General features: G+C 42.8%; 1 protein-coding gene across 1 annotated transcript in view; it reads left to right on the top strand.

Annotated features, from left to right (window-relative positions):
* Positions 1-24,410, top strand: part of LOC122555231 (disintegrin and metalloproteinase domain-containing protein 12-like) — a 59,107-nt gene extending 34,697 nt beyond the window's left edge. Inside the window, exons 9-14 of the mRNA XM_043701013.1 lie at positions 852-1,024; positions 5,618-5,699; positions 9,488-9,624; positions 15,545-15,650; positions 19,957-20,008; positions 22,269-24,410. Of these exons, the coding sequence (XP_043556948.1) occupies positions 852-1,024; positions 5,618-5,699; positions 9,488-9,624; positions 15,545-15,650; positions 19,957-20,008; positions 22,269-22,408 (690 nt within the window). The 3' untranslated portion in view covers positions 22,409-24,410. The remainder of the gene's footprint in view (positions 1-851; positions 1,025-5,617; positions 5,700-9,487; positions 9,625-15,544; positions 15,651-19,956; positions 20,009-22,268) is intronic.
* The last annotated feature ends 655 nt before the right edge of the window (positions 24,411-25,065 follow it).

Raw genomic sequence — 25,065 nt, 5'->3', positions numbered from 1 at the left:
CTAGGATTGTTACAGCACACAAGGCCATTTGACCCATTATGTCCATGCTGACCCTCTAAAGCAGCAATCCATACACTGCCAATCACCTCCCATCCCTTTCAAATCCCTCCTTAGGAAAATGTAGAAAGGTTTATGACGCAGAGGGAGGTCACTTTACCTAATCCCATTTCTCAGCTCTTGTTTAGATTAGATTCCCAACAGTGTGGAAACAGGCCCATCAGCCCAACAAATCCACACCGACCCTCCAAAGGATAACCCACCCAGTCCCATTTTCCTCTGGCTAATGCACCTAACACTATGGGCAATCTTGCATGGCCAATTCACCTGACCTGCACATCTTTGGACTGTGGGAGGAAATCGGAACACCCGGAGAAAACTCACGCAGACACAGGGAGAATGTGCAAACTCCACACAGACAGTCACCCAAGGCTGGAATTGAACCTGGGGACCCTGGTGCTGTGAGGCAGCAGTGCTAAAGTCTGTGGTGCTTATCCAGGCACCTTTTAAATGAGTTGAAGGTTTCTGCCTCTACTATCCTTTCAGAGGCTCAGTTCTAGCCCTCTCTACCTACTGTGTGAAAAGTTATTACCTCATTGTCCACCTGATTCTTCTACCGTGCACGTTTACCCAATGCCCCTGGTCACTGACCCCTTGGCTGAGGGCATCCAGTCTAACCAGGCCTCTCACAACATTGTACACCTCCGTCAAATATAGCGTGGGTTTGGGACCCAGCTCAGTGAAGACTGCTCCATTACTGATATAATGAAGGGATCAGGTAGAGACTGAAGACTGAAGTAAAACTTTCTTAGGAAGATTTACAGGCACTAAGCACACTCTTGTGTTTTTTTCAGATCTATTACAAGGAGCTAAATATCCAGATATTTCTCGTCGGCATTGAAATTTGGACAACAAGAAACAAGATTAGCTCCAGCCAGGATACCTCAAAAGCTCTGCTTAATTTTATGAAGTGGAGAAGCAAAGAGCTTCTGCCAAGGATACACCATGATAACGCCCAACTTGTCAGGTACCTGTGGGCCTGTGCCGGTGCACAACTCTTTGAGGGTGTTGGGAATGAGGATGGATTTCTGGCGACAGACTGGCATCATCGCATGGGAAACTGCACTTTCCAGGTCTGAAAGCACCAAGTGATAGGCACAAAGGACATCTGCCATCCTCACCTGGTCTGACCTACATGCGACTCCAGACCCACAGCGATGTGGTTGGCTCTCCACAGCCCTTGGCCAATTAAGGATGACCAATGAATGCTGGCCTAGCCAGTGATGCATTTGCCCTTTGGATGAATAAGAAAAAAGACAATTCTGAAGTCTGAGAATTAGCACCCACACTCTTCATTTACATAGAGTCTTATCAGAACATAAGAACATAAGCTAGGAGCAGGAGTAGGCCGCTCGGCCCTTCAAGCTCTGCCGCTCAATAAGATCATGATTGATCTTTTCATGGAATCAGCTCCAGTGTTTTCACCATATCCCTTAATTCCTTTATTTTTCAAACAAGTATCTATCTTAGTTTTAAAGGGGATTATTGAAGTAGCGTCAACTACTTCCCTGGGCAAGGAATTCCATGGATTAACAACTCAGCTCCAGTGTTTTCACCATATCCCTTAATTCCTTTATTTTTCAAACAAGTATCTATCTTAGTTTTAAAGGGGATTACTGAAGTAGCGTCAACTACTTCCCTGGGCAAGGAATTCCATAGATTAACAACCCTCTGGGTGAAGAAGTCCCTTCTCAGTTCAGTGCTAAATCTGCTCTCTCTAATCTTGAGACCGTGCCCTCTTGTCCTAGTCTCACCCACCAGTGGAAACATCTTCTCTATTTCTATTTTATCGATTCCCTTCATAATTTTATATGTTTCTCTAAGATCGTCCCCCACCATTCTTCTGAATTCCAATGAATATGATCCCAGTCTACTCAGCCTCTCCTCATAAGCCAACCCCCTCAATTCCAAAATCAACCCAGTGAACCTCCTCTGCACCACCTCCAGTGCCGGTGCACCCTTTCTTAGGTAAGGAGACCAAATCTGCATACAGCACTCCAGGTGTGGCCTCACCTGTACCCTATGCAGCTGTAACACTACCTCTTCACTCTTAAACTCAATCCCTTTACCAATGAAGGATGTAATTCCATTTGCCTTCCTAATTACCTGTTGTACCTGCAGACCAACCTTCTATGATTCATGCACGAGGACACCCAGATCCCTCAGCAAATCAGCATGCTACAACTTTTTACCATTCAAGTAATAATCTATTTTGCTGTTACTCCTTCCAAAATGTATGACTGCACATTTACTAACATTGTGTCCCATCTTCCAGACCTTTGCCCACTCACTCAATGTACCTATGTTTCTTTGCTAAGTTTCACAGCACAGACAAAAGCTGTTAGACATGATTAATTTTTCTGATCCACATGAGTCTTTGTCCATTCTTTCTGCCTAATATTGAGCCTTACATAAGAACTTAAAACATAGGAGTTGGTGTGGCCCCCTTGACCCCGTTTCACCATTCAATTAGATCTTAACTGATCAATTGTAGAATTGTAGAATTTGTGGGCGGCATGGTAGCACAGTGGTTAGCACTGTTGCCTCACACTGCCAGAGACCTGGGTTCAATTCCCGCCTCAGGCGACTCACTGTGTCGAGTTTGCAATTCTCCCTGTGTCTGCGTGGGTTTCCTCCCACAGTCCAAAAATGTGCAGGTTAGGTGAATTGGCCATGCTAAATTGCCCATAGTGTTAGATATAGGGGAATGTGTCTGGGTGGGTTGCGGATCGGTGTGGACTTGTTGGGCCGAAGGGCCTGTTTCCACACTGTAAGTAATCTAATCTAATTAGATAAAAATAGACCCAACTTGATTGAAGTTATGGTGTTAGATGAAGGCAAAGCTTTTAATGTAGTCTACTTGGAGTTCAGTAGGACTTTTTAATAAGGTCTCGCATGGGAGATTGACAGCAAAGCTAAGAGACCATGGGATCGAAGGAAATTTGGCTAATTGGATCCACAATCGGCTGAGTGGCAGGAAGCAGAGGCTCACGTTTGAGGGTATTTTTCTGACTTATAGTCTGTCTCAGTGGAATCGAACAGGGGTCACTGTTGTGTCCCTTACTGTTTATGGTTTATAGAAATGATTTTGACTTGAATGTAAACGGGTTGACAAGAAGTTCTCAGACACGTAAATGGATGCGGTGGTAAGTAGTGAGGAGGATAGCCTTATGCTTCGAGAGGATTCAGTCAGGCTGGTCAAATGGGATGACTAGTGGCAAATGGAAGTCAATGTGGATTAATGTGAGGTGATGCACTTGAGCTGAACAAACAAGGCAGGGGTACACATGATGAGAAGTAGGACCCGAGGAAGCACCGAGGATCAGAGGGACCTTGGTGTGCATGTAGATCAACCCCTTAAGGTAGCAGGACAGGTGGATAAAGTGCTTAAAAAGGCATATACTATACTTTCCTTTATTAGTCAAGGCATAGAGTTTAAGAGCAGGGAGGTTGTTCGCGGATGGCACTCTGTTGGATGACATCAGGGGCATCTGACAGCAGGGATGTTATTGCTGGAACTATATAAAGCATTGGTTAGGCCCCAGCTAGATTATTGTGTGCAGTTCTGGGATCCACAATTTGGAAAGGATGTGATAGCACTGGAAAGGATGTTGAGATGTACCAGGCTGCTCCCTGGGCTGGACAGTTTAGTTATGCAGATTGGACCGACTGCGGTTGTTTTCCCTGGAGCAAAAGAGACTGGGAGGAGACAATATTGAGGGGCATTGAAACGGTAGTCAAGAAGAGATGTTTCCTTTTGATGGGGGGATCAATGGCCAGGGGGAATGGATTGAAGATAAGGGGCAGGAAGTTTAGAGGAGATGTGAGGAAAAGATTTTTCATCCAGAGGATAGTGGAAATCTGGAACTCACTGCCTATAAGGGTGGGAGATGGAGAAACCCTCATAACATTTAAGAAGTTTTTAGATGTGCACTTGCAATGCTAACGCATAACAGGCTATGGGTTAAGTGTTAGAAAATAGGATTAGAATAGTTAGGTAGTTTTTTTAAAATTGTAAATTGCTCTGACTCTTTTTTGGCCAACCAGTGTTAATAGGCCACATTTTTTATTCATTGACAGGATGCTGGCATCACTGGCTAGGCCAGAATTTATTGTGCCCCAACCAGTTAACTTGCAACTATTCTTCTGTGAGTCTGGAGTCACGTTTAGGCCAGATTGAGTGAGGGTGACCCCAAAAGACATTAGTAACCCAAATGGACGTTTTTCCTCCCACAACTGCCAAAGATTTTAGGGACACCGACAGACAATTGGTTCCCAACTTTTATTGAAATCAAATTCTGCCATCTTCTACTAAACAGGAGATGAACCCAGGTACCCAAAACATTACCTGGGTTGCTAGGCAACTAGCCTACTGAGAATACAATTAGGCCATCACTTCATCTTATCGTTTGCTCACATTACCCTCATCTAACTTTGTTACCTATTGACTCTTCCCTATATTGTTTAACCAGCTCCCCCTTAAATATATCTTCAGAATTCCCTTCAACCAATCCATACTGTAGTGAGCTCCTCATTCTCATCATTTTGGATAAGGAACTGTGATAGTGCAAAAGGAGGCTATTCAGTCCTATTGAATTTCTTGGTGACTATCCCACACAAATGGACAGTAGGTATATTCTTCCAAGTCTCCTTCCTATCGGAAAGATGTTGTGAAACTTGAAAAGGTTCAGAAAAGATTTACAAGGATGTTGCCAGGGTTGGAGGATTTGAGCTGTAGGGAGAGGCTGAACAGGCTGGGGTTGTTCTCCCTGGAGCGTCGGAGACTGAGGGGTGACCTTATAGAGGTTTACAAAATTAATGAGGGCCATGGATAGGATAAATAGGCAAAGTCTTTTCCCTTGGGTCGGGGAATCCAGAACTAGAGGGCATAGGTTTCAGGTGAGAGGGGAAAGATATAAAAGAGACCTATGGGGCAACTTTTTCACACAGAGGGTGTATGGAATGAGCTGCCAGAGGAAGTGGTGGAGGCTGGTACAATTACAACATTTAAGAGGCATTTGGATAGGTATATGAATAGGAAGGGTTTGGAGGGACATGGGCCGGGTGCTGGCAGGTGGGATGAGATCTCAATGACTCTATAACTCACCTTCACTCTTCTATCCTTATCCTTTGATCTGTTTCAGACCATAGCCCTTAAAAACAAACTTCACTTAACACCTATGTCTCGATGGCTTGAATTCCTATACATTTGGTGTGGGGTCAGAAGGGGAGAGAATATTTGTAAACCTATGTATTTAGTATACCTTCTGCATTGCCATAGATTGACAGTAATGAACATTGAGGTATTTTTGGATTGTACAGAAATGTAATTCCCAGCTGCGCCACTGTGGGGAGCTGTTGCTTTAGAATATTATCAGGACAGGCTGGTGGTTGTGGATGGGTATCCTCAGCACAGGTCTGGAGCACTGCAGAACCAATGAGTTGTTTATGGAAATATTACCATGAAGTTATATAAGGAGGATGCCTTGCAGTCAGTATTGTGCCTTGTATTTCAACATTTTTACTGAATGATCTTCCTGACTATTTTGTTTCTCCACAGTGGCATGCCTTTTAAAGAGTCGGTGGGACAAGCCTATCTGAATGCCATGTGCTCAGAAGAGAGAAGTGGAGGAGTTGTCAAGGTATGGCCTTATGTCGTTCAGGCAAATCCGCTTGGGTGAAGTTTCATTCTTTTTGAGTCGAATTCTGGAAAATGGGGTTTAAGATCCAACATTAAAGTCCAATACAGGGTTAGTGGATATAAGATATGGCTCAGATTAAGTGTGAATCAGATGTAACCTGAATAAGACTTATGTAAAGCAATGTGTAAACTGTTACAAATGGGTCAGATAGGATCTCTCCAGCGTGGAAGCAGGACATTTGCCCCTTTGAGTCCATACAAATCTCCAAAGAGCATCCCACCCAAATCAACTCCCCCTACTCTAGCATTTCTCATGGCTAATCCACCAAGCTGACATGTCCCTGGACACTATTTGGCAATTTAGTAGGGTCAATCCACCTGATAATGTTAGGCATTACACTTGATTGGTTTCACGGGACGGCGCAACATCGAGGGCCGAAGGGCCTGTACTGCGCTGTAATATTCTATTGCTCTACCCAAATAAAGCAGTAGTAGAGATGGTACATGGTTGCCATAGCATGGGAAATTTGCAAAATACTGAATCCCTTATCAATTTCTTGGTTGATCAATATTGACCGGAAACTCAACTGAGTCAGTCATATAAATAATGGAGGAGAAAGTGAGGTCTGCAGATGCTGGAGATCAAAGTTGAAACTTTATTGCTGGAACAGCACAGCAGGTCAGGCAGCATCCAGGGAACAGGAGATTCGACGTTTCGGGCACAGGCCCTTCTTCAGGAATGATTCCTGAAGAAGGGCCTGTGCCCGGAGCGTCGAATCTCCTGTTCCCTGGATGCTGCCTGACCTGCTGTGCTGTTCCAGCAATAAAGTTTCAACATATAAATAATGTGCCTGCAAGGTCAGGCCAGAGGCTGGGAATGCTGTGTGAAGCGAGTAACTTGTCTCCCGACTCCCCAAAACATTCATTACCTGAAAGAAAGAAGTCAAGACCCTGATAGAACATTCTCCACTGGCCAAGAGTGAAGTTCTAATCACACTCAAGAAGCTCAACACAGAGCAGCCTGCCTGATCAAGACTCCATCCACCACCGTGAACATTCTCTGCCTCCATCACCAACGTACAATGGCATTAGGGGGTTGGGTCACTTCGTTGGCTAGTTTTGCAATGCAGAGTGATACCAACAGTGGGGGTTCAATTCCCTCCCTGGCTGAGGTTACCATGAAGGACTCTCCTTCTCAATTGCTCCCCTGCGTGATGACTTCAGAATAAACTCACCACCAATTCTCTCTTTCTCTCTCTCTTTCTCTTTCTCTCTCTTTCTCTCTTTCCTTAATGAAAAGGAAGAGATGTAGTCTGTAAGGCTATGGTGACTTTACATTGGTGTCACTAGCTACAATATACAAGATGCATTGGATCAAGTTTCCTTCAGCAGGACTTCCTAAATCCATGAACTTTACCACCAAAGAACAAAAAGGCAGCTAAGTGCACCTCCTGAAAGATCCCATGTAAGCCATTTACCATCCTAACTTGGAACATTGTCAACTTTCCTGCAGTTTTGTTGGATCGAAATCCTAGAACCCACCACTCACCTTCCACTATTGGTACACCTACATACCAATGATTTCCAGCAGGCAGCTGACCCCGTCTCGGGCATTTAGGGATGGTCAAAAAAAGCTGGCTCAGGCACATCCCCATGAACAGAATCACAAGTCAGTTATATCACAAGTTAATGAGAGCAGGGTCAGAAATAGCACAGTTCCATGATTACTCCGCTCATGAAGGATGGGATTAAGCATGGGTTTGATGCAGCTGTATCTCATTTAGCTCCCCCCCTTTGCAATCTGTTCTCACACCGACAATAAGAGAATGTGACACTCCAGATCTCACACCTGCTCATCTCGTGACTTCTTTCTGAGGATTTTTGCCAAACAGAGCAGAATTAAAGGCAGTTTTCTGCTGTCTGTGTATTCACACTTAAAGTTGGATTAAGACCTTGAAACTCTTTTCATTTAACAACATTTTAACAGGGAGCAGGGAAATAGATACCCATTAGTCTTAATCTTGTGTAAATGACAGGTCCAGAATAATTACTTCATTGGATCACGGAAAGCTAAAATGAAATTCACTTCACCAATGAAGGGTTGGGCTGTTCCTCTGTTTGGACAAGTTAGTGACAAGGACAGTTTAAAATTATCAGTAAGAATGATCTTGAGATGGGTTACAGGAAATTTATTTGTATAGAGAGCTGTTGAAGGAAAAGGGAGATAATGAGGCACAGATCATTGCAACTTTGAAGAGATGTTTACAATAGAGGGAGGTAAAGAGAATGAAGGCTTTTCCAGTACAGAAGCACTCATTTGGCCGATCGAGACCATGACACTAACCTGCAGAGCAATAATTTCAGTGCCACTGCCCTATTGATTTATTGTTGTCACATGTACCGAGATACAGTGAAAAGTGTTGTTTTGCATGCTATACAGGCAGCTTGTACCATACAAAGTGCATCCAGGTAACAGAACAGAATGCAGAATACGGTATCATAGCTGCAGAGAAAGTGCACAGACAGAGATCAGAATTAACACTTGAGAGAGGTCTGTTCAAAAGCTGGTAACAGTAGGGAAGAAGCTGTTCTTGAATCTGTTTGTACTTGTACTTTTATTCGTCCTGAAAGGTTTTGGCCTGGAACATTGACTTTCCTGTCCTCAGATGCTCTCTGAAGCTGTAGTCTTCCAGCTTCACATCTATTGACTCTGACTTCTAGCATCTGCAGTCCTCACTGTCTCTTATACAAACTTTTATATCTTCTACCTGATGGAAGAGGGTGGAAGAGAGTATAACTGGGATGGGAGGGGTCTTTGATTGTATTGGCTGCTTTTACCAAGGCAGTGGGATGTCTCAATGGAGTCAATGGATGCAAGGTTGGTTTGTGTGATGCACTGGGCTGTGTTCACAACTCTCTGTAGTTTTTTGTGGTCTTGAGAAGAGCATTTGCTGTTCCAAACTGTGATACATCCAGATAGGATCCTTTCTATAGTGTATCTATGAAAATTGATAACATTATTTCCTTTGAGTGTCCATCACATTCCTTTTGAAATCACCTCCTCATCTATGATTCCATCACCCTTATTTGGGTAATGAGCTCCAGGCCATTTCCACTCATAGCTTGAAGCAGTCCTTTCTCATGTTTCCCTGTATTGCTTACCCAAAACCTTAAGTCAGCATCCTCTAGTCTTTGTGCCATCAGCTAACAGAAAGAATATTTTCTTGATTACCTTATCTAGCCTGATGTAATCTGCAACCTCGATTGTATCTTCCAGAAATCGCTTTTACTTCAAGAAGAATGACCCCAGCCTTTCCAACTGAACCTTGTATCTAAACTACCCTCAAAGATTCTCAGGAACCATTTTAATAAATCTCCCCTGTACCCTCTCAAAGTCCTGGGCACTCTTGCTAAAGTGTGACCTCATCTTGTTTTCATATTCCTCAGAATCCATCTGCGTCAGTTCCTATTTAATGAGGTACCATTTACTTCTCAACAATCTTCAATAATCTTAATTTATGCACATTACTTCATTTTTGGAATTCTATGCGCTGATGTCCCTCACCTTGTCAATTTAGTTTAAACCCTCCCCAGCCACAAAGAATTAATTGGTTTTGCACTACTTTGAGGGTTGGATGAGTTAGAAAATTTGCTTGTGTTATAAAAACTCAAAGATGTAGATAAAAAATTGTGAACTTATACCAAATTGTGGAAGTTGCTTTATGTGACAAGATGTATCATGTTAATACATGCCATGTTGTTTCTTTTTCACCCCTGTTCCATTTGCAGGACACATGGGCCAGCACCCGAGAAGTGGCTAAATATATCGCTCATGAGATAGGTCACAATCTGGGCATGTATCACGATGAACCCAGCTGTCAATGCCCTGTCACCTCTGGGAAGTGCTTACTGGCGGAATCAGCTGTGTAAGGACAATCAACAAATCCTTCATTCTGCTTAATGAGCTTGTAAAGGTCATTCTACTCCTTAAAAGAAAGACTTAACAATTGTTTCCTTTGCAACATTTATATGTCAACCTACAGGATCATTTGCAGATAGGCAGTAAATCAGTATTGAGAGTGTGGTGCTGGAAAAGCACAGCACGTCAGGCAGCATCCGAGGAGCAGAGAATCGACATCGGGGCTTATGCCCGAAATGTCGACTCTCCTGCTCCTCGGATGCTGCCTGACCTGCTGTGCTTTTCCAGTACCACGCTCTCGACTCTAACCTCTAGCATCTGCAGTCCTCACTTTCTCCTAGCTAAATCAGTATGACCAGTTTTACCGTATTTTGGACAGGCGTATGAATAGAAATGGTTCAGAGGGATATGGGCCAAATGCATGCAAATTGCACAAATTGAGTTTGGGAAACTTGGTTGGCATGGATGAGTTGGACCAAAGGTATGCATAAACATCTCTGGATATTTATTTCCAGTGGCTTCATTGTGTGCCATTGACCATTGACCGAGGTTAAGCTGAACCCATGGTGTGGCATCACAGAAAACCTTGTCTTTGAGTTGGCTACGCTCAAAGCAGTTTGTGCTGGTGGTCCTATCAAGTGCAATGGTTGTTGTTTATGTGAATGACCAGGACTCCAGGCAGCAATAGCTCTAACACCCAGACCAGCGGCACAGTAGGATGAATGTGATGCCTGGGAAAGTTGGCTTATCTCCTTTTCAAGCAAACAGGGAAAAAAAACTTGTGCAAAATTGTAAAGAGCTCAAGTTTTTTTAAAAATTCATTCATAGGATGATTGCGTCACTGGCTTGGCCAGTATTGTTAATCATTCCTAATTTGTCCAGAGGGCAGTGAAGAGTCAACCATACTGCTCTGGGTTTGGGGGTCACATGTAGGCCAGACCAGGTAATAATGGCAGTGTTCTTCCCTAAAGGACATTAGAGAACCAGATGGGTTTTCCCAACAGTTGGCAATGAATTCATGGTCATTTATTGACTCTTAATATCAGATTTCTTTTTCCCATTAAATTCAAATTCCATGATCTGCTGTGGCAGGACTTGAACTCAGATCCCCAAAATGTTACCTCAGCATCTAGATTAACAGTCCAGCAGAAATACCACTAGGCCACTACCTTCCCTTTGTGAAAACAATCAATTGGTTAACTCATGTGGGCAGACTATCAGTTGTGGATGAATGTATGGATGAAGGGTCTGCATATGCGCACCAAGGAGAGGGTCACAGAGAGTCACACCCCTCACCCCCCAACTCCTGCTCCCTGTGACACCCATCAAATGAGGCACCAAAACCACCCTTAATACATCCACAAAGAGCATGTTGTTTCTGCAGGCAATTCTCCACCTTGTCTGGGGAGGGCGCTGTACCAGCAACAGCTACAGCTTGCTCCATTGTATCTCCAGCCCCTGGAACTGTCGACCTCTGATTGGACCTCCTCATTCCATGACTGGTCCAAAGCCAGCCAGTCAGATACCTCATTGTGGGATGATCCTGCAGGCTTTCACACCCTGATAGGTTTACCTCCTCCGGTCATTCCTGCTTTCAGACTTGGTCTGTCAATGGGAAGGAACTTTCCATTGTGACAGCATAGAGGCAGACAAATTCTCCTGTCATGTTCCTGATGACCTAATCCCATGTCCCTTGCTCTCCCTGCAAAGTGTATTCTCTTCCCTGTTGCAAATCCCTGTTGAAAATGAATATTGATTCTGCCTCCACCACACTCTCAGGTAGCTGGACCTAACCACATGCTACTGTTTTTTTATTTGTGTCAATGTTGGTCCCTACGTTAAAGTCAAATCTCCTTGATTTTGACCCTTCTGCTCAGTTTCCCTCCATGTACTCTGTCCCTACATAATCCTACATGATTATAGATTTGTCTATAATATCATCTTGCCAGCTTTACTTTCCCAAAGAGAACAATGCCAGCTTCACCAATCTGTCCATGTAACTGGAATCCCTTATCACTCAAACTGTTCTTGTGAATCTTTTCTTGAGCCTCTTTAAACTCTTGACATGCGTTCTGTAGAGGGGTGCCCAGAATTAGATACAATGGTCCAGTTGAAGTCAAACCAAAGTTGCATAAAACTTCGTATAACTTCCTTGCTTTTCTGGTCTATGTCTCTTTTTGTATTACTCAGGAACCTGGATGGCCTTTTAACCACTTTCTCATTCTGCCTTTCTGGGACACAAATACCCAGCTTAGGAATTCCTGATCCTTATTAGAACCGAACCCTTCATTTTATATTGCCTCTCTGTGTTCTTGCTACCATTGTGTACCACCTCACACTACTGTGCACTAGACCACACCTGCCACCTTCTACCCTTTCCATTAGCCTAAATCTTTGTGAAGTTTATCACTATTGTCTGCACAGTTTATTACATGATCAATGCCTGTGCCATATCAATGGGGCATGGTTATCGAAGATCACTATGGAAGGTGGCTTTTTAAGACTTTAGTTAGCCACACTTGGAGTATTGCATTGAATTCTGGTTGCTACATTACATGTGGAGGCTTTGGAGAGGGTGCAGAAGAGGTTTACCAGGATGCTACCTGGATTAAAGAGTATGAGCTACAAGGAGAGGCTAGAGAGAGAAAAAAAATTCTGGAGCAGTGGAGGCTGAGGGGTGACTTGATAGAAGTTTATAAAATTATGAGATGACATACGTACAGTTGACGGTCAGAATCTTTTTCCCAGAGTTGAAGTATGTAAAACTAGGGGGCATGCATTTTAGGTGAGAGGGGGAAAGTTCAAAGGAGATGTGAGGTTTTTACACAGAGAGTGGTAGGAGTGTGGAATGTGCTGCCAGGGTGGTGGAGGCAGATACGATAGGGTCGCTTATGAGACTTTTAGATAAGCACATGAATACACAAGGAATGGAGGGATATGGACCAAGGGCAGGCAGAAGGGATTAGTTTCATTTGGCGTCATGTTTGGCACAGCATCGTGGGCTGAAGGGCCCATTCCTGTGCTGTACTGTTCTATGTTCTCTCTAGGAGAAAGTGAGGACTGCAGATGCTGGAGACCAGAGTTGAAAAGTTTGGTGCTGGAAAAGCGCAGCAGGCCAGGCAGCATCCGAGGAGCAGGAGAATCAATGTTTCGGGCATAAGCCCACATTCCTGAAGAAGGGCTTATGCCTGAAACGTTGATTCCCCTGCTCCTCGGATGCTGTCTGGCCTGCTGTGCTTTTCCAGCACCACACTTTTCAACGATGTTCTCCCTAGTTCCAGATGCAGTGCATTTTCAGGTTGCCCCTGCACAATTTGAGTATTGTGTGCAGCTCTGATCGCTGCACTATAGGAAGGATGTGGAGTCTGTGGATAAGGTACAAAAGAGATTTACCCAGATGTTCCCTGGTATGGAGTGCATTAGCTACAAGGAGATTTTGGACAAATTTGGATTGTTTTTGCTAGGGTATCAGTGGCTGAGGGGCGACCTGATAGAAGTATATAAAATTATAGGAGACATCGATAGGTGGACAGTCAGAGTCTTTTTCCCAGTGTGGAAATCTCAAATACGGGGGGGGCATAGGTTTAAGGTGAGTAGGGGATTGTTTAAAGGAGATGTGTGAGGCAAATCTATTTTACACAGAGGGTGGTAGGTGCCTGGAAGGCACTGCCAGGTGATTTAGTAGAAGCAGATATAATAGCAAAGTTTAAGAAGCATTTAGACAGACATATGAACAGGCAGAGAATAGAAAGATACAGACCATGTTCAGGCAGATTCAATTAGTTTGGAATGATATCATGGACAGCACAGACATGATTGGCTGAAGAGCCTGCTCCTGTGCTGTACTGTTACAGAGTCATAGATAAAGTCAATGAGTCATAGAATCATACAGCATGAAAACAAATCCTTCGGTTCAACTCGTCCACATCAATCATCAGATGGGCCAAGGGCTGAGGAGTGACAGATGGAGTTTATTTTAGATAAATGCGAGGTGCTGCATTTTGGGAAAGCAAATCTAAGCAGGACTTATACACTTAATGGTCAGGTCTTAGGGATTGTTGCTGAACGAAGAGACCCTGGAGTGCAGGTTCATAGCCCCTTGAAAGTGAAGTCGCAGGTAGATAGGATAGTGAAGAAGGCGTTCCTTCCTATCGGAAAGATGTTGTGAAACTTGAAAGGGTTCAGAAAAGATTTACAAGGATGTTGCCAGGGTTGGAGGATTTGAGCTATAGGGAGAGGCTGAACAGGCTGTGGCTGTTTTCCCTGGAGTGTCGGAGGCTGAGGGGTGACCTTATAGTGGTTTATAAAACTATGAAGAGCATAGATAGGATAAATAGATAAAGTCTTTTCCCTGGGGTGGGAGAGCCCAGAACTAGAGGGCATAGGTTTAGGGTGAGCGGGGAAAGATATAAAAGAGACCTAAGGGGCAATATTTTCACGCAGAGGGTGGTACATGTATGGAATGAGCTGCCAGAGGAAGTGGTGGAGGCTGGTACAATTACAACATTTAAAAGGAATCTGGATGGATATATGAATAGGAAGAGTTTGGAAGGATATGGGCCGGGTGCTGGCAGGTGGGACTAGATTGGGTTGGGATATCTGGTCGGCATGGACGGGTTGGACCGAAGGGTCTGTTTCCATGCTGTACATCTCTATGGCTGTATGTTCTCAAACTAAATTAATCCCATTTGTCTACATTTGGCCCCTATCCCTCTAAGGAGGGCTGAAGAAGGGCTTATGCCCGAAACGTCGATTCTCCTGCTCCTTGGATGCTGCCTGACCTGCTGCGCTTTTCCAGCAACACATTTTTCAGCTCTGATCTCCAGCATCTGCAGTCCTCACTTTCTCCATATCCCTCTAAACCTTTCTTATTCACCTACCTGTCCAAATGCCTTTTAAATGTTGCAACTCGACAAGCATCTATCACTTGCTCTGGTAGTTCATTCCCTTCATGCACCACCCTCTGCATGAAAAAGTTGCCCCTGGGGTCCGTTACAAATCTTTCTCCTCTCACCCTAAAAATTTTGCCCTCTAGTTGTGATCGCCCCTAACCTGGGGAATAGTTGAAATTACGTTAAATCAGAGCTGCACCATTTAGAAATGGAAGTGGGAATCTGTTAGTTCCTTATCCAGAAGGCAATGGATATTAGGATATTTGGATGCTGAAGGAGATTGATTCATATTTGCGAAGTAAGGATAACCTCACTAGGGTTACCCTTACTAAGGGGTTCTGGAACAATAGTAAATGGAGTTGAGGTGTAGGTCAGCTATGACCTGATTGCATGGTGGAGTGCACACCAACAAAATAAAGAACTCCTACATTTACCCATTTTTGCAGTTTTCTTAAATCTGTGTCCTCTATTTAGTAACCACCCTGTCAAGTGTCTCACTGGAATTTCTACTCTGTCAAAATGGTTCATAACTTGAACCACTTCTATTAAATTCTAGTTTATAAGATCATTAGTGGTACAGATTGGGTTAATGATAGATGTTTTTTTTCTCTCGGGTGGGGGATTTCAAGACTGGGGGCACATTTTTAAGGTGAGAGGAGAGAGATTTTAAGAAGACATGAAAGGGTAATTTTTTGATACAGAGTGTGGTTTGTGTGTGGAATGAACTTGCTGAGAAATAGTGGATGTGGGCACAATTATAATGCTTAAAAGATAGTTGGATAAGTACATGAGTAGGATCCTGAGGGATATGGGCATGAAGAGCTCTATGACTCTATTGAACTTTCAATCTTTGAAAAAGAACCATCTGTGCTATTGTGGTCTCTATATAAGTCAAATCCCTGATGCCATTCAAATAAATCTCCTCTATACTCGCACCTGGATATTAAAAACAAACAAAGGAACCTCATTTGTTGATTGCCTTCAGTTTTCCCAAAGTAATTGTCTTTGCTCAAAAGTGTGTTTTTCTTTGTACAGGTGGATGATGAATCCAGTATTCAGTAACTGCAGTATAGTGTCCCTCAAACAGTTCTTGAATCACCAAAACATTAGCTGTTTAATGGACCGGCCAAATTTCTCGATGGTAAGTGACAATTTCTCAAGTTGTCCAGCATTAATAAACGTCCCACTTAGATTACCAATTTCACCTCATTTGGCAAGACAGGTAACTGGTAAATTGTTCTTCAGGGCTGCATAGTCAAAACCTGAAGGAATTTATAGCTTTAAATTAAGAGGGGGGTAGGTATAGGACAGATGTTAGGGGTAGGTTCTTTACTCAGCGAGTCGTGAGTTCATGGAATGCCCTGCCAGTAGCAGTGGTGGACTCTCCCTCATTATGGGCATTTAAGCGGGCATTGGATAGGCATATGGAGGATAGTGGGCTAGTGTAGGTTAGGTGAGCTTGGATCGGCGCAACATCGAGGGCCGAAGGGCCTGTACTGCTCTGTATTCTTCTATGTTCTATGTTCTATGTTCTAAAGGGACACTTACTTAGTAACAATTTTCCAAACTGACAAGAAGCTCAATAGGCTGGGGCTGTTTTCTCTTGAGCATCAGAGGCTGAGGAGTGACCTTATAGAGGTTTATAAAATCGTGAGGAACATAGATAATGTGAATAGTCGAGGTCTCTTTCCCAGGGTAGGGGAGTCCAAAACTAAAGGAGATAGGTTTAAGGTGCAAGGGGGAAGATTTGAAAGGGACTTGAGGGGCAACATTTTCAGGCAAGGAATGGTATGTGTATGGAATGAGCTGCCAGAGGAAGTGGTGGAGGTATAGTTACAACATTTAAAAAGCATCTGGATGGGCACATGAATAGGAAGAGTTTAGGGGGCAAATGCTGGCAAATGGGACTAGGATATCTTAGTCAGCATGGATGAATTGGACCGAAGGGTCTGTTTCTGTGCAGTACATCTTTATGACTCAATGGCTCTATTTCATTTATTCTGACTCTCTGTTTCCTGTTGGGTAACAAATTCTCCATCTATGTTAATATATCATCCCAACACCATATCTTACATGGTAGATATTTATGTGGCACATTATCAGCTGCCTTTTGAAAATCCAAATACATGATCCAGTATCCATCCTTTTCATTACAGCGTCAAAGCACTCGATAAATTTATCAAACATGATTTCCCTTTCACAAAACCATATTGCCTCTGCCTAATTTTGTAATGCTACAACTTTCTTAATAAAAAATCCTAGCGATCTCAGCTATGACAGATATTAGGTAATGGATGTATATTTGCTTGCTGAGCTGGAAGGTTGTTTTTAGACTTTTCGTCATTTTGAGGATGATTGGGAAATGTCTAGGTTTGAACCTAGATCAAAAATTCAGCCAAAAGATTTCACTCTCCAAACATCTGACTCCTCTACCTCTGCCATTGAAGCAGATAATGTTATTCGCATGAACATGGAACATTTTCCAACTCCATCGCTCCGTTCTTCAGACCTGATTTTGGCCCAGTCCTGTCTGTCATCCTGCAAGTTTTAAAGCATGGCATACTGGACTGAATAGACCCCTTTTCAAATTATTATTGGACTGAATCATCAAAAGGTGTGCCTCTGCTAGGCAGCAAATGATCCTTTTGTTCCACCAGTCCCCAAAAGTGTTGAACTTTTACTGTCTTTTCTATCTTAATACAGAGGAGCCTCGATTATCTGAAGGACGTGGGCAGGGATTATTTTATTTGTTTAATGGAATGCTGGATAATCGATGTCAGATAACATCGTTAACCATGCATCGGGACCTTGCAGTCTTGTTTGGGTGATCCGAAATCCAGATAATTGAATGTTGGATAATTGAGGTTCCTCTGTATTCCAGTTGGTTTTCTACTCTAGAGAAAACTGTCCATTTTATCCCCTGATCGCCTATCACCATGACCTGAATAAAACAACTCCCACTGCTGCATCTAATTGGATCAGTAAGATGAGAATAATTTGTTCTCTCTCAGCTCTAATGGGTCTGCTGTTTACTAGACTTCTTAACAAAAAATTGAATTCCAATTGCACGATCTGTCATTATCCTGAACATTATCCTGAGGCTCTGCATGTCCAAGGCAGTAAGGTTGCCACTATGCCACCACCTCCCCCAACAAGAAAGGGGAGGTAATGGCCTCGTTGTATTGTTGCTAGACTATGAATCCAGAGATTAATGTCCTTTAAGGAAGGAAATCTCTAGTCTGGCCTACATGTCACTCTGGACCCACTGAAATGTGGTTGACTCTTAACTGCTCTCTGAGAAATTAGGGATAGAGATTATGGCCTAGTCAGTGACACCCATATCCCATGCCACCTTCATCTACCTCTCGCATTCCCAGCTACCTTCCCCCCACCCCACCCCCACCCCCTGCCATTTACATCTCAGCGTCCTTGGCTCACAAGTCTCATTCCTGATGAAAGACTTACATCTGAAACATCGATTCTCCTGCTCCTCGGATGCTGCCTGACCTGCTGTGCTTTTCCAGCACCACACTCTTGACTCTGATCTCCAGCATCTGCAGTCCTCATTTTCTCCTAATGCTTCTGACTCTACTACCACTGCTGGCAGTGCATTCCATGCACCCACCACTTTTTGTGTAAAGAACCTACCTCTGACATCTCCCGTAAACCTTCCCCAATCACCTTAAAATTATGTCCCCTCGTGACAGACATTTCCATCCTGGGTAACATCTCTGGTTATCCACTCTATCTATGCCTCTTATCTTGTACACCTCTATCAAGTCACCTCTCATCTTTCTTTGCTCCAATGAGAAAAGCCCTAGCTCCCTCAACCTTTCTTCATAAGACATGCACTCCAGTCCAAGCAGCATCCTGGTAAATTTCCTCTGAATGTGCTCTAAAGTTTCCAAATGCTTCATATAATGAGGCGACCAGAACTGAACACATATTCAAAGTGTGGCCTAAGCACGGCTTTATAGAGCTGCAGCATAACATTGTGGCTCTTAAACTCAATCCTGCTGCCAATGAAAGCCTTCTTCACTCAGGTGGCAATTTTGAGAGATCTATGGACATGGACCTGAAGTTTCCTTTTTTCCTCACACTGCCAAGAATCCTGCGTTTAGCCCTGTAATCTGCATTCAAATTCAGCCTTACAAAATGAATTATTTCACATTTCTCCGGGTTGAACTCCATCTGCTACTTTTCAGCTCAGTTCTGCATCCTGTCAAGGTCCTGTTGCAAACTACAACAGCTCTCCACATTACCCACAACCTTCGTGTCATCGGCAAACTCACTAACCCACCCTTCCACTTCCTCATCCATCAAATCAGCAGTGACCCTCCAATATCTTCTAGCAGTCTACACCTTTCTCTTAACTATTTGCTGCTTGGCCATTTAGTGAGTACTCAATAAAATCTTTATCTTGGCACTAATGTTTAAATCGAAATCATTATTAGCAACCATGAGCAGCAAGTGATCAAATACTGAGTCCAACAGAATCCAACTGGAAAAATAATCTTTGCATTGCTAATTGACCAAAACCATTTGCTTCTTGAGTAGTTATGGAAGCTGTTATGAACTTACAGGATTACAAAGGGACCTTGATCATTTAGGCCAATGGGCTGAGGAGTGGCAGGTAGAGGTTAATTGGAATAAATATGAAGTATTGCATTTTGGTAAAACAAACAAGGGCAGAACTTATACAGTTAATGGTAGGTTCTTGGATAGCATTGTTGAACAGAGACCTATGCGTTCAGGTACATAGTTCTTTGAAAGTTGCATCACAGGTATTCAGGGTGGTTAAGAAGGCATTTAGCATGCTTGTCTTCATTGCTCAGACTATTAAGTATAGGAGTTGGGACATTGTATTGAGGTTGGTGAGAATACTTTTGGAGTACAGCGTACAGTTCTGTTCGTCCTGTAATAAGAAATATAGGGTTCAGGAAGGATTCTTGAAGGAATGGAAGGTTTGAGTTATAAAAATAGGCTGGATAGGCTGGGACATTTGTTCACTGAAGCATGGGAGATTGAAGGGTAGAGGTTTATAAAGTCATGGGGGCATAGATAAAGTGAATAGCAAAGGTCTTTTCCCAAGTGTGGGGGACTTCAAAACTAGGGGGCATATTTTTAAGGTGAGAGGAGAAAGATTTAAAAGGGATCTGATTGGCAACTTTTTCACACAGAGGGTGGTTCACAGGTTAATGAATTGCCAGAGGAAGTGGTAGATATGGGTACAGTTACAACATTTAAAAGACATTTGGACCAGTACATGAAAGATTTAGAGAGATATGGGCAAATTCAGGTTACAATTTCTCCCCCACTGATCTGCTGTTGGTAGTCTGTTTGCATTAGCCCTCATCAACCTAAAGGCTACATCCCTGGATCTCTATCTTCTCTAAAACAGTGACTGAACATCAAGAGTAATGAGTTTCATTGCTTTCTTTTCTCAGAATATCACAGTCGCATTGTTTAATGACAACATTAGAAGACACTACAAAATCAGTAAGTATCATAGAATCCCATCAGTGTGGAAACAGGTCATTCAGTCCATCAAGCCCACACCAACCTTTGGAAGAACATCCCATCCTGATTTACCTTCTATCCTTGTAACCCCACATGTACCAAGGCTAACCCACCTAGCTTGCACATCCCTGATCACAATAGAGCAATTTCCCATGGCCAATTCACCTGACCTGCTCATCTTTTGACTGTGGGAGGAAACCGGAGTACCCGGAGGAAACCCATGCAGACACGGGGCGAATGTGCAAACTCCATACAGCCAGTCACTCAAGTGTGGAAGTAAACTGGGTTCTTGGCACTGTGAGACAGCAGTGCTAACCACTGAACCACCGTGCCATCCTAAAGTACATGTATAAGATCCAAGTATTAAGAGGATAGGCAGAGAATAAGCCTGATAAGACAGGATAAATGAAAAGAAAATACTTGCATTGCCATAAGAACTGGTTACCAGAGGACACCGATTGAAAGAATTTGGCAAAAAAACAACTGACAGGGGACAAGCATTTGTTTTTAGGAAGCAACTTTTTGAAGTCAGAAATACATTGCTGAAGGAGATTTGTTAGTAAAATAAAATCAGAAGCATACTTGAAGTGCAAAAAGGTTTATCAGGAAAAGGTAGGGGAATTATGCAATGCCATTATAGGTACGATGGGTTTAATGGTCTCCAATGCTGTATGATTTTATAAGACATAAATGTGGAAGGTTGAAGCCTTCCTTGCCTATTCTAAGAATACAAATTATTTAATACACAATTGTGCAGTGATTGTAACATAATTCCATGTGGAAGTGGATTAACTTTGAATCAAACATAAAGGGTGAGAGTAGGGAGAGAGAAAGGGTAATGAAATGGACTTGGAGTTGGTGGTGCCAATTAAAAATATCAGCAGAGAGACATGGACCAGGGAGCTAGCTGGTTATCCAGAGACAAACAGGGGAAGATACAGCACTGAAATGGAGCTATGGCATTCTCAAAAAAAGGCCCATAATTCTTTGGAAGCTCAGACACACAAAAAAAGAGGCCAACAAAATTAAGGAATATTCAAAGATGTTGAATTTTCTTTTGATAGAGCTGTAGAAAGAGCTGGAAAGTAGAGCTAGAAGCATGGGGTAGTCACTTGAAAACATAGTGAATAAAAACTGTTACACTCACAGAAACTCACACTGCCTTGGTCTGATGTGTAAAGAGATTATTGAGTAAACAAGGGCTATAGGATGGGAAGTTTAATGTCTGCCCTGGTTTCTGTGGCTGTTGCCAGTTGGAGTTTCCAATAAGAGCACTAATGTTCACCTTAATGTAAAAAAAAATATTGAAAAAATGATTTTAGATTCTGGAATGCGTCACATGGGTTGGTCAGCTCAGATGACACAGAGTGATGTCAACAGCATGGGTACAATTCCTATATCAGCTGAGGCATCGGAAAAAGTCTTGGCTTCTTAACCTATATTGACCCTTGGGTTAAACACATCGCTTTCTAATGAGAGAGCAGCCCTCTGGGACTATGGAGACCTTAGCATTTACCATTACGCAAATGGGGAATGAAGACAGGGTTGAGCTTCCTTGTGATGTTTTTCAATTGTCCGCACCCACAACCTAGTTATCACTAGGAGAAAGCTAGTGGTCCTTATAGCCATTGCAGGAGGTATCCCTTAGGTTGGAGGAAGGGTAAGTATAAAGCTGGCAGAAAATAAAGTGTCTGAGATGGAAAATATAACTTTTTTTTGTTTATTTTAGCAAAACATGGAAATCATAGAATCCTTACAGCATAGAAGCAGGCTATTCAGTCCTCACCAATGCTCCAAAACACATACAACCCAGACTCATACCTTTACCCTATAACCCTGCATTTCTCATGGCTAATCCACATGGCCTGTATATCCCAGGAATTTAACATAACCATCCCTCCTGACCTGCACATCTTTGGACTGTGGGAGGAAATGGGAGCCCCGGAGAAAACTTGCGCAGACACAGAGAGAATGTGTAAACTCCACCCAATCAAGCCCAGGTCCCTGGCGCTGGCATACCACTGAGCTAGCTAGCTACCATTCCTCATTCCTGAAGAAGGGCTTATGCCCGAAACGTCGATTCTCCTGTTCCCTGAATGCTGCCTGACCTGCTGCGCTTTTCCAGCAACACATTTCCAGCCTAGCTAGCTACCATCACCCATGGTAATGGTAGGTTTTGTTTTGCAAAACAGTTACTGAAGGTCTTGTTGACATCCATCTTTCTTGTTTCCAATAATAGGTGCGGTGATCTCAGTATCGTTGTTCTTCCTCGTTATTGCTGGACTAATGATGGTAATTTTCCAGAAGCAAGGGCAAAGTATCAAAGCTGCAAACCCTTATCAGTCTTCCCAAAGTCTGCTTCAGCAGAACACCGTCTAATTATAGGGCTGCTCGTGAGGTAAAGAGAACTCCATCACATCTCCCTACCAAGGATCTATTGAAAGATGCCCTTATTTTCAGGAAGACATAATCTCTCTGGACCAGCCCCTCACTCCTATATGATTGACTTCAGAAGTGAAACACGGTTGATGTCATTTATGAGTGGTGCAAAGACATGATCTGTCTAATCACTTTCTGTATGTAATGTGGAGGATTTGTAAGCATTACATGATGGGGTCCTGATCTACGATCACTGATCATTGAAACCAGCCATCAGCATTTGCAAAAGACAATTTTCACCTAAAGACTTTGCTGCACTTAAGATTCCTCATAAGCCAAAGAAAAGGAATCCAAAAGCAAGAATGATGACACCTGAAACTCACACTGATTTTTTTGTAAATAGTAGTGAAGATGTTCGAGCAGAAACCCAGAATGTAGGTCACTGAATTGTTTGAAGGAAAACCAAGGTTGACAGCTCAATGTTCCAGGGTCCAGAAGTTTTAGGTGCAATAGGAGGGGGAAGTAGGAGAAATGGGGGTATTGCTGAAGCAATGAGGGAGGATGTCCTTCAAGGGTCTTCAAATGAGGTCATCTGGATAGAGCTTAGAAATAAAAAAGAGATAATTACCTTGCTGGGATTAAACTACAGACTGAACAGTCAGAGGGTGATTGATGAGCAGATATGTAGTCAAATCACAGAAACATGTGAGAGAAACAGGGCTATCGTTTTAGGGGATTTTATCTTTTGCTAAGTTGGCTGAGTGTGAAAGGATTACACAGGGTGGAATTTTAAAAGAGGTTTTTGTGCCAGTACATAGGTAGTCCTACCAGGGAGAGGACAGTGCTGGATCTAATCAAAGAGAGTGAATCTGGTCAAATTTCAGTGGGTGAGTATTTTGGGGATAGTGACCATAACTCAGTAAGTTTCAAAGTCGTTATGGAGAGAGATAAGGATAATGCATAAGTTAAGAGTCTAAATTAGGGGAAGTCCATTTTCAGTATTGTTAGACAGAATATGGACCAAAAGCAGTTAAATGGGATTGGTATAGTTTGGTGTTGGTTGGCATAGATACAGTCGGCCGAAGAGCTTGTTCCTATGCTATATTACTCTATAACACTATCATTCCAGGATTGAAATATTTTTGTTTGTCTCTCAGAGAATCAAGAGATATGGGAATGGGCTGGAAAGTGGAGTTGAAGCCCAAGTATTACACAACGGAACAGGCACAAGGGCTGGGGGGAGTACAAACACTCCAATTTCTTGTGTTTCTTTTCATTCACTGTGAAACTCGAATAATCTGCAAAAGTGTGAAAGCTTATTTAAAAAGCTAATTATTATTATTGAAGTTAAACTTTTTATGTCTATTTTCCATCACACTTTGTATACAGTGTAAGAGATTGAAAGAGTTTTTAAAAAAAAATACATTCCTGGGATGAGGGCATTGTTGTCTAAGCCCATCCCTAACCTTTTTAAGAGTCAACCACATTGCTGTGGGTCTGGAGTCATGTGAAGGCCAGACCAGGTAAGGATGACTGTTTCCTTCCTGAAAAGGCATTAAGGAAACAGATGGTTTTTTTCTCAACAGTCAGCAATGGATTCATGGTTGTCATTAGATTCTTAATTTCAGACTTTCATTCAATTGAAATTCCACCATCTGCTGTAGTGAGATTTGAACCTGGGTCCCCAGGGCTTCATCTAAATCCCTGGATTATTGGTCTAGTGATCATGCCACCACCTCCCCACTGTTGAGAGCAATACAAGTAACACCTCCCACTGTCATGATGTGAGTGATCATCAGCTGTGGCATTGTGATTAAGTTGCTGGATTAAGCAACAACTCCATACCAGTGGTCTGAAGAACATGGGTTCAAGTTCCACTATGGCAACTGGTGAAACTTGAATTCAATACAAAGCTAGCTTAATTGCGACCGCAGTTGATTGTCATAAAAATCCATCTGGATCATTCATCCCTTTAGGGAAGGGAATCTCTCATCCTTATCTGATCTGCTCTACATGTGACTCCAGACCTATGGCAATGTGGTTGACTCTTAACTACCCCCGTGGACAAATAGGGATGAACAATAAATCCTGGTCTAGATGGACATGTCCACACCCCACAGATAAATTATGAAAATGACTGACTAACATCATTTGTGGCTTCAACAAAGTTAGTCATAATTTTGTAAAAATGTATCTAGTTCCTCTTAATGAAATCAAGCAATTATCGTTTTAAACATTGGTAATCTTTCCTAGACTCACTGATCATAGAACAGTGGGGAAGCTGTTGTGATAGGCACAGGTAAAAAGCTCCATTAAAGACTGAAAAGTCAGATCTGAAAAAGTGGCAGCAAATATTAGCAGAACTCGGAATGAGGCACTGAAGGAGTCCAGGCTGCTATGACAACTAAGAGGCGACATTGTCAAAAAGTCAACTTATAAAGGCTTTCAGGTTGTACAACAATTGTGCATGTGTACCAGAACCTGATCACACCGTCACACAGGCTTTGTGTCCGACAACTAGACTATATTTGAGGATCTGGTGAGCAAAACCTAACCAGTGTTTAAAAAAAAGCTAATTTAGCAGCACACTAAATGTGACACCGAGTGCTTTAATTAATAACCTTTACAAGATTGTTGAAGGATGTGACTATGGAGAT

Source organism: Chiloscyllium plagiosum, chromosome 1, assembly GCF_004010195.1.
Source record: "Chiloscyllium plagiosum isolate BGI_BamShark_2017 chromosome 1, ASM401019v2, whole genome shotgun sequence".
Classification (NCBI taxonomy): Eukaryota; Metazoa; Chordata; class Chondrichthyes; order Orectolobiformes; family Hemiscylliidae; genus Chiloscyllium; species Chiloscyllium plagiosum.
Note: the sequence above shows the minus strand (reverse complement) of the source record. Positions and strands in the feature narration are given on the sequence as shown.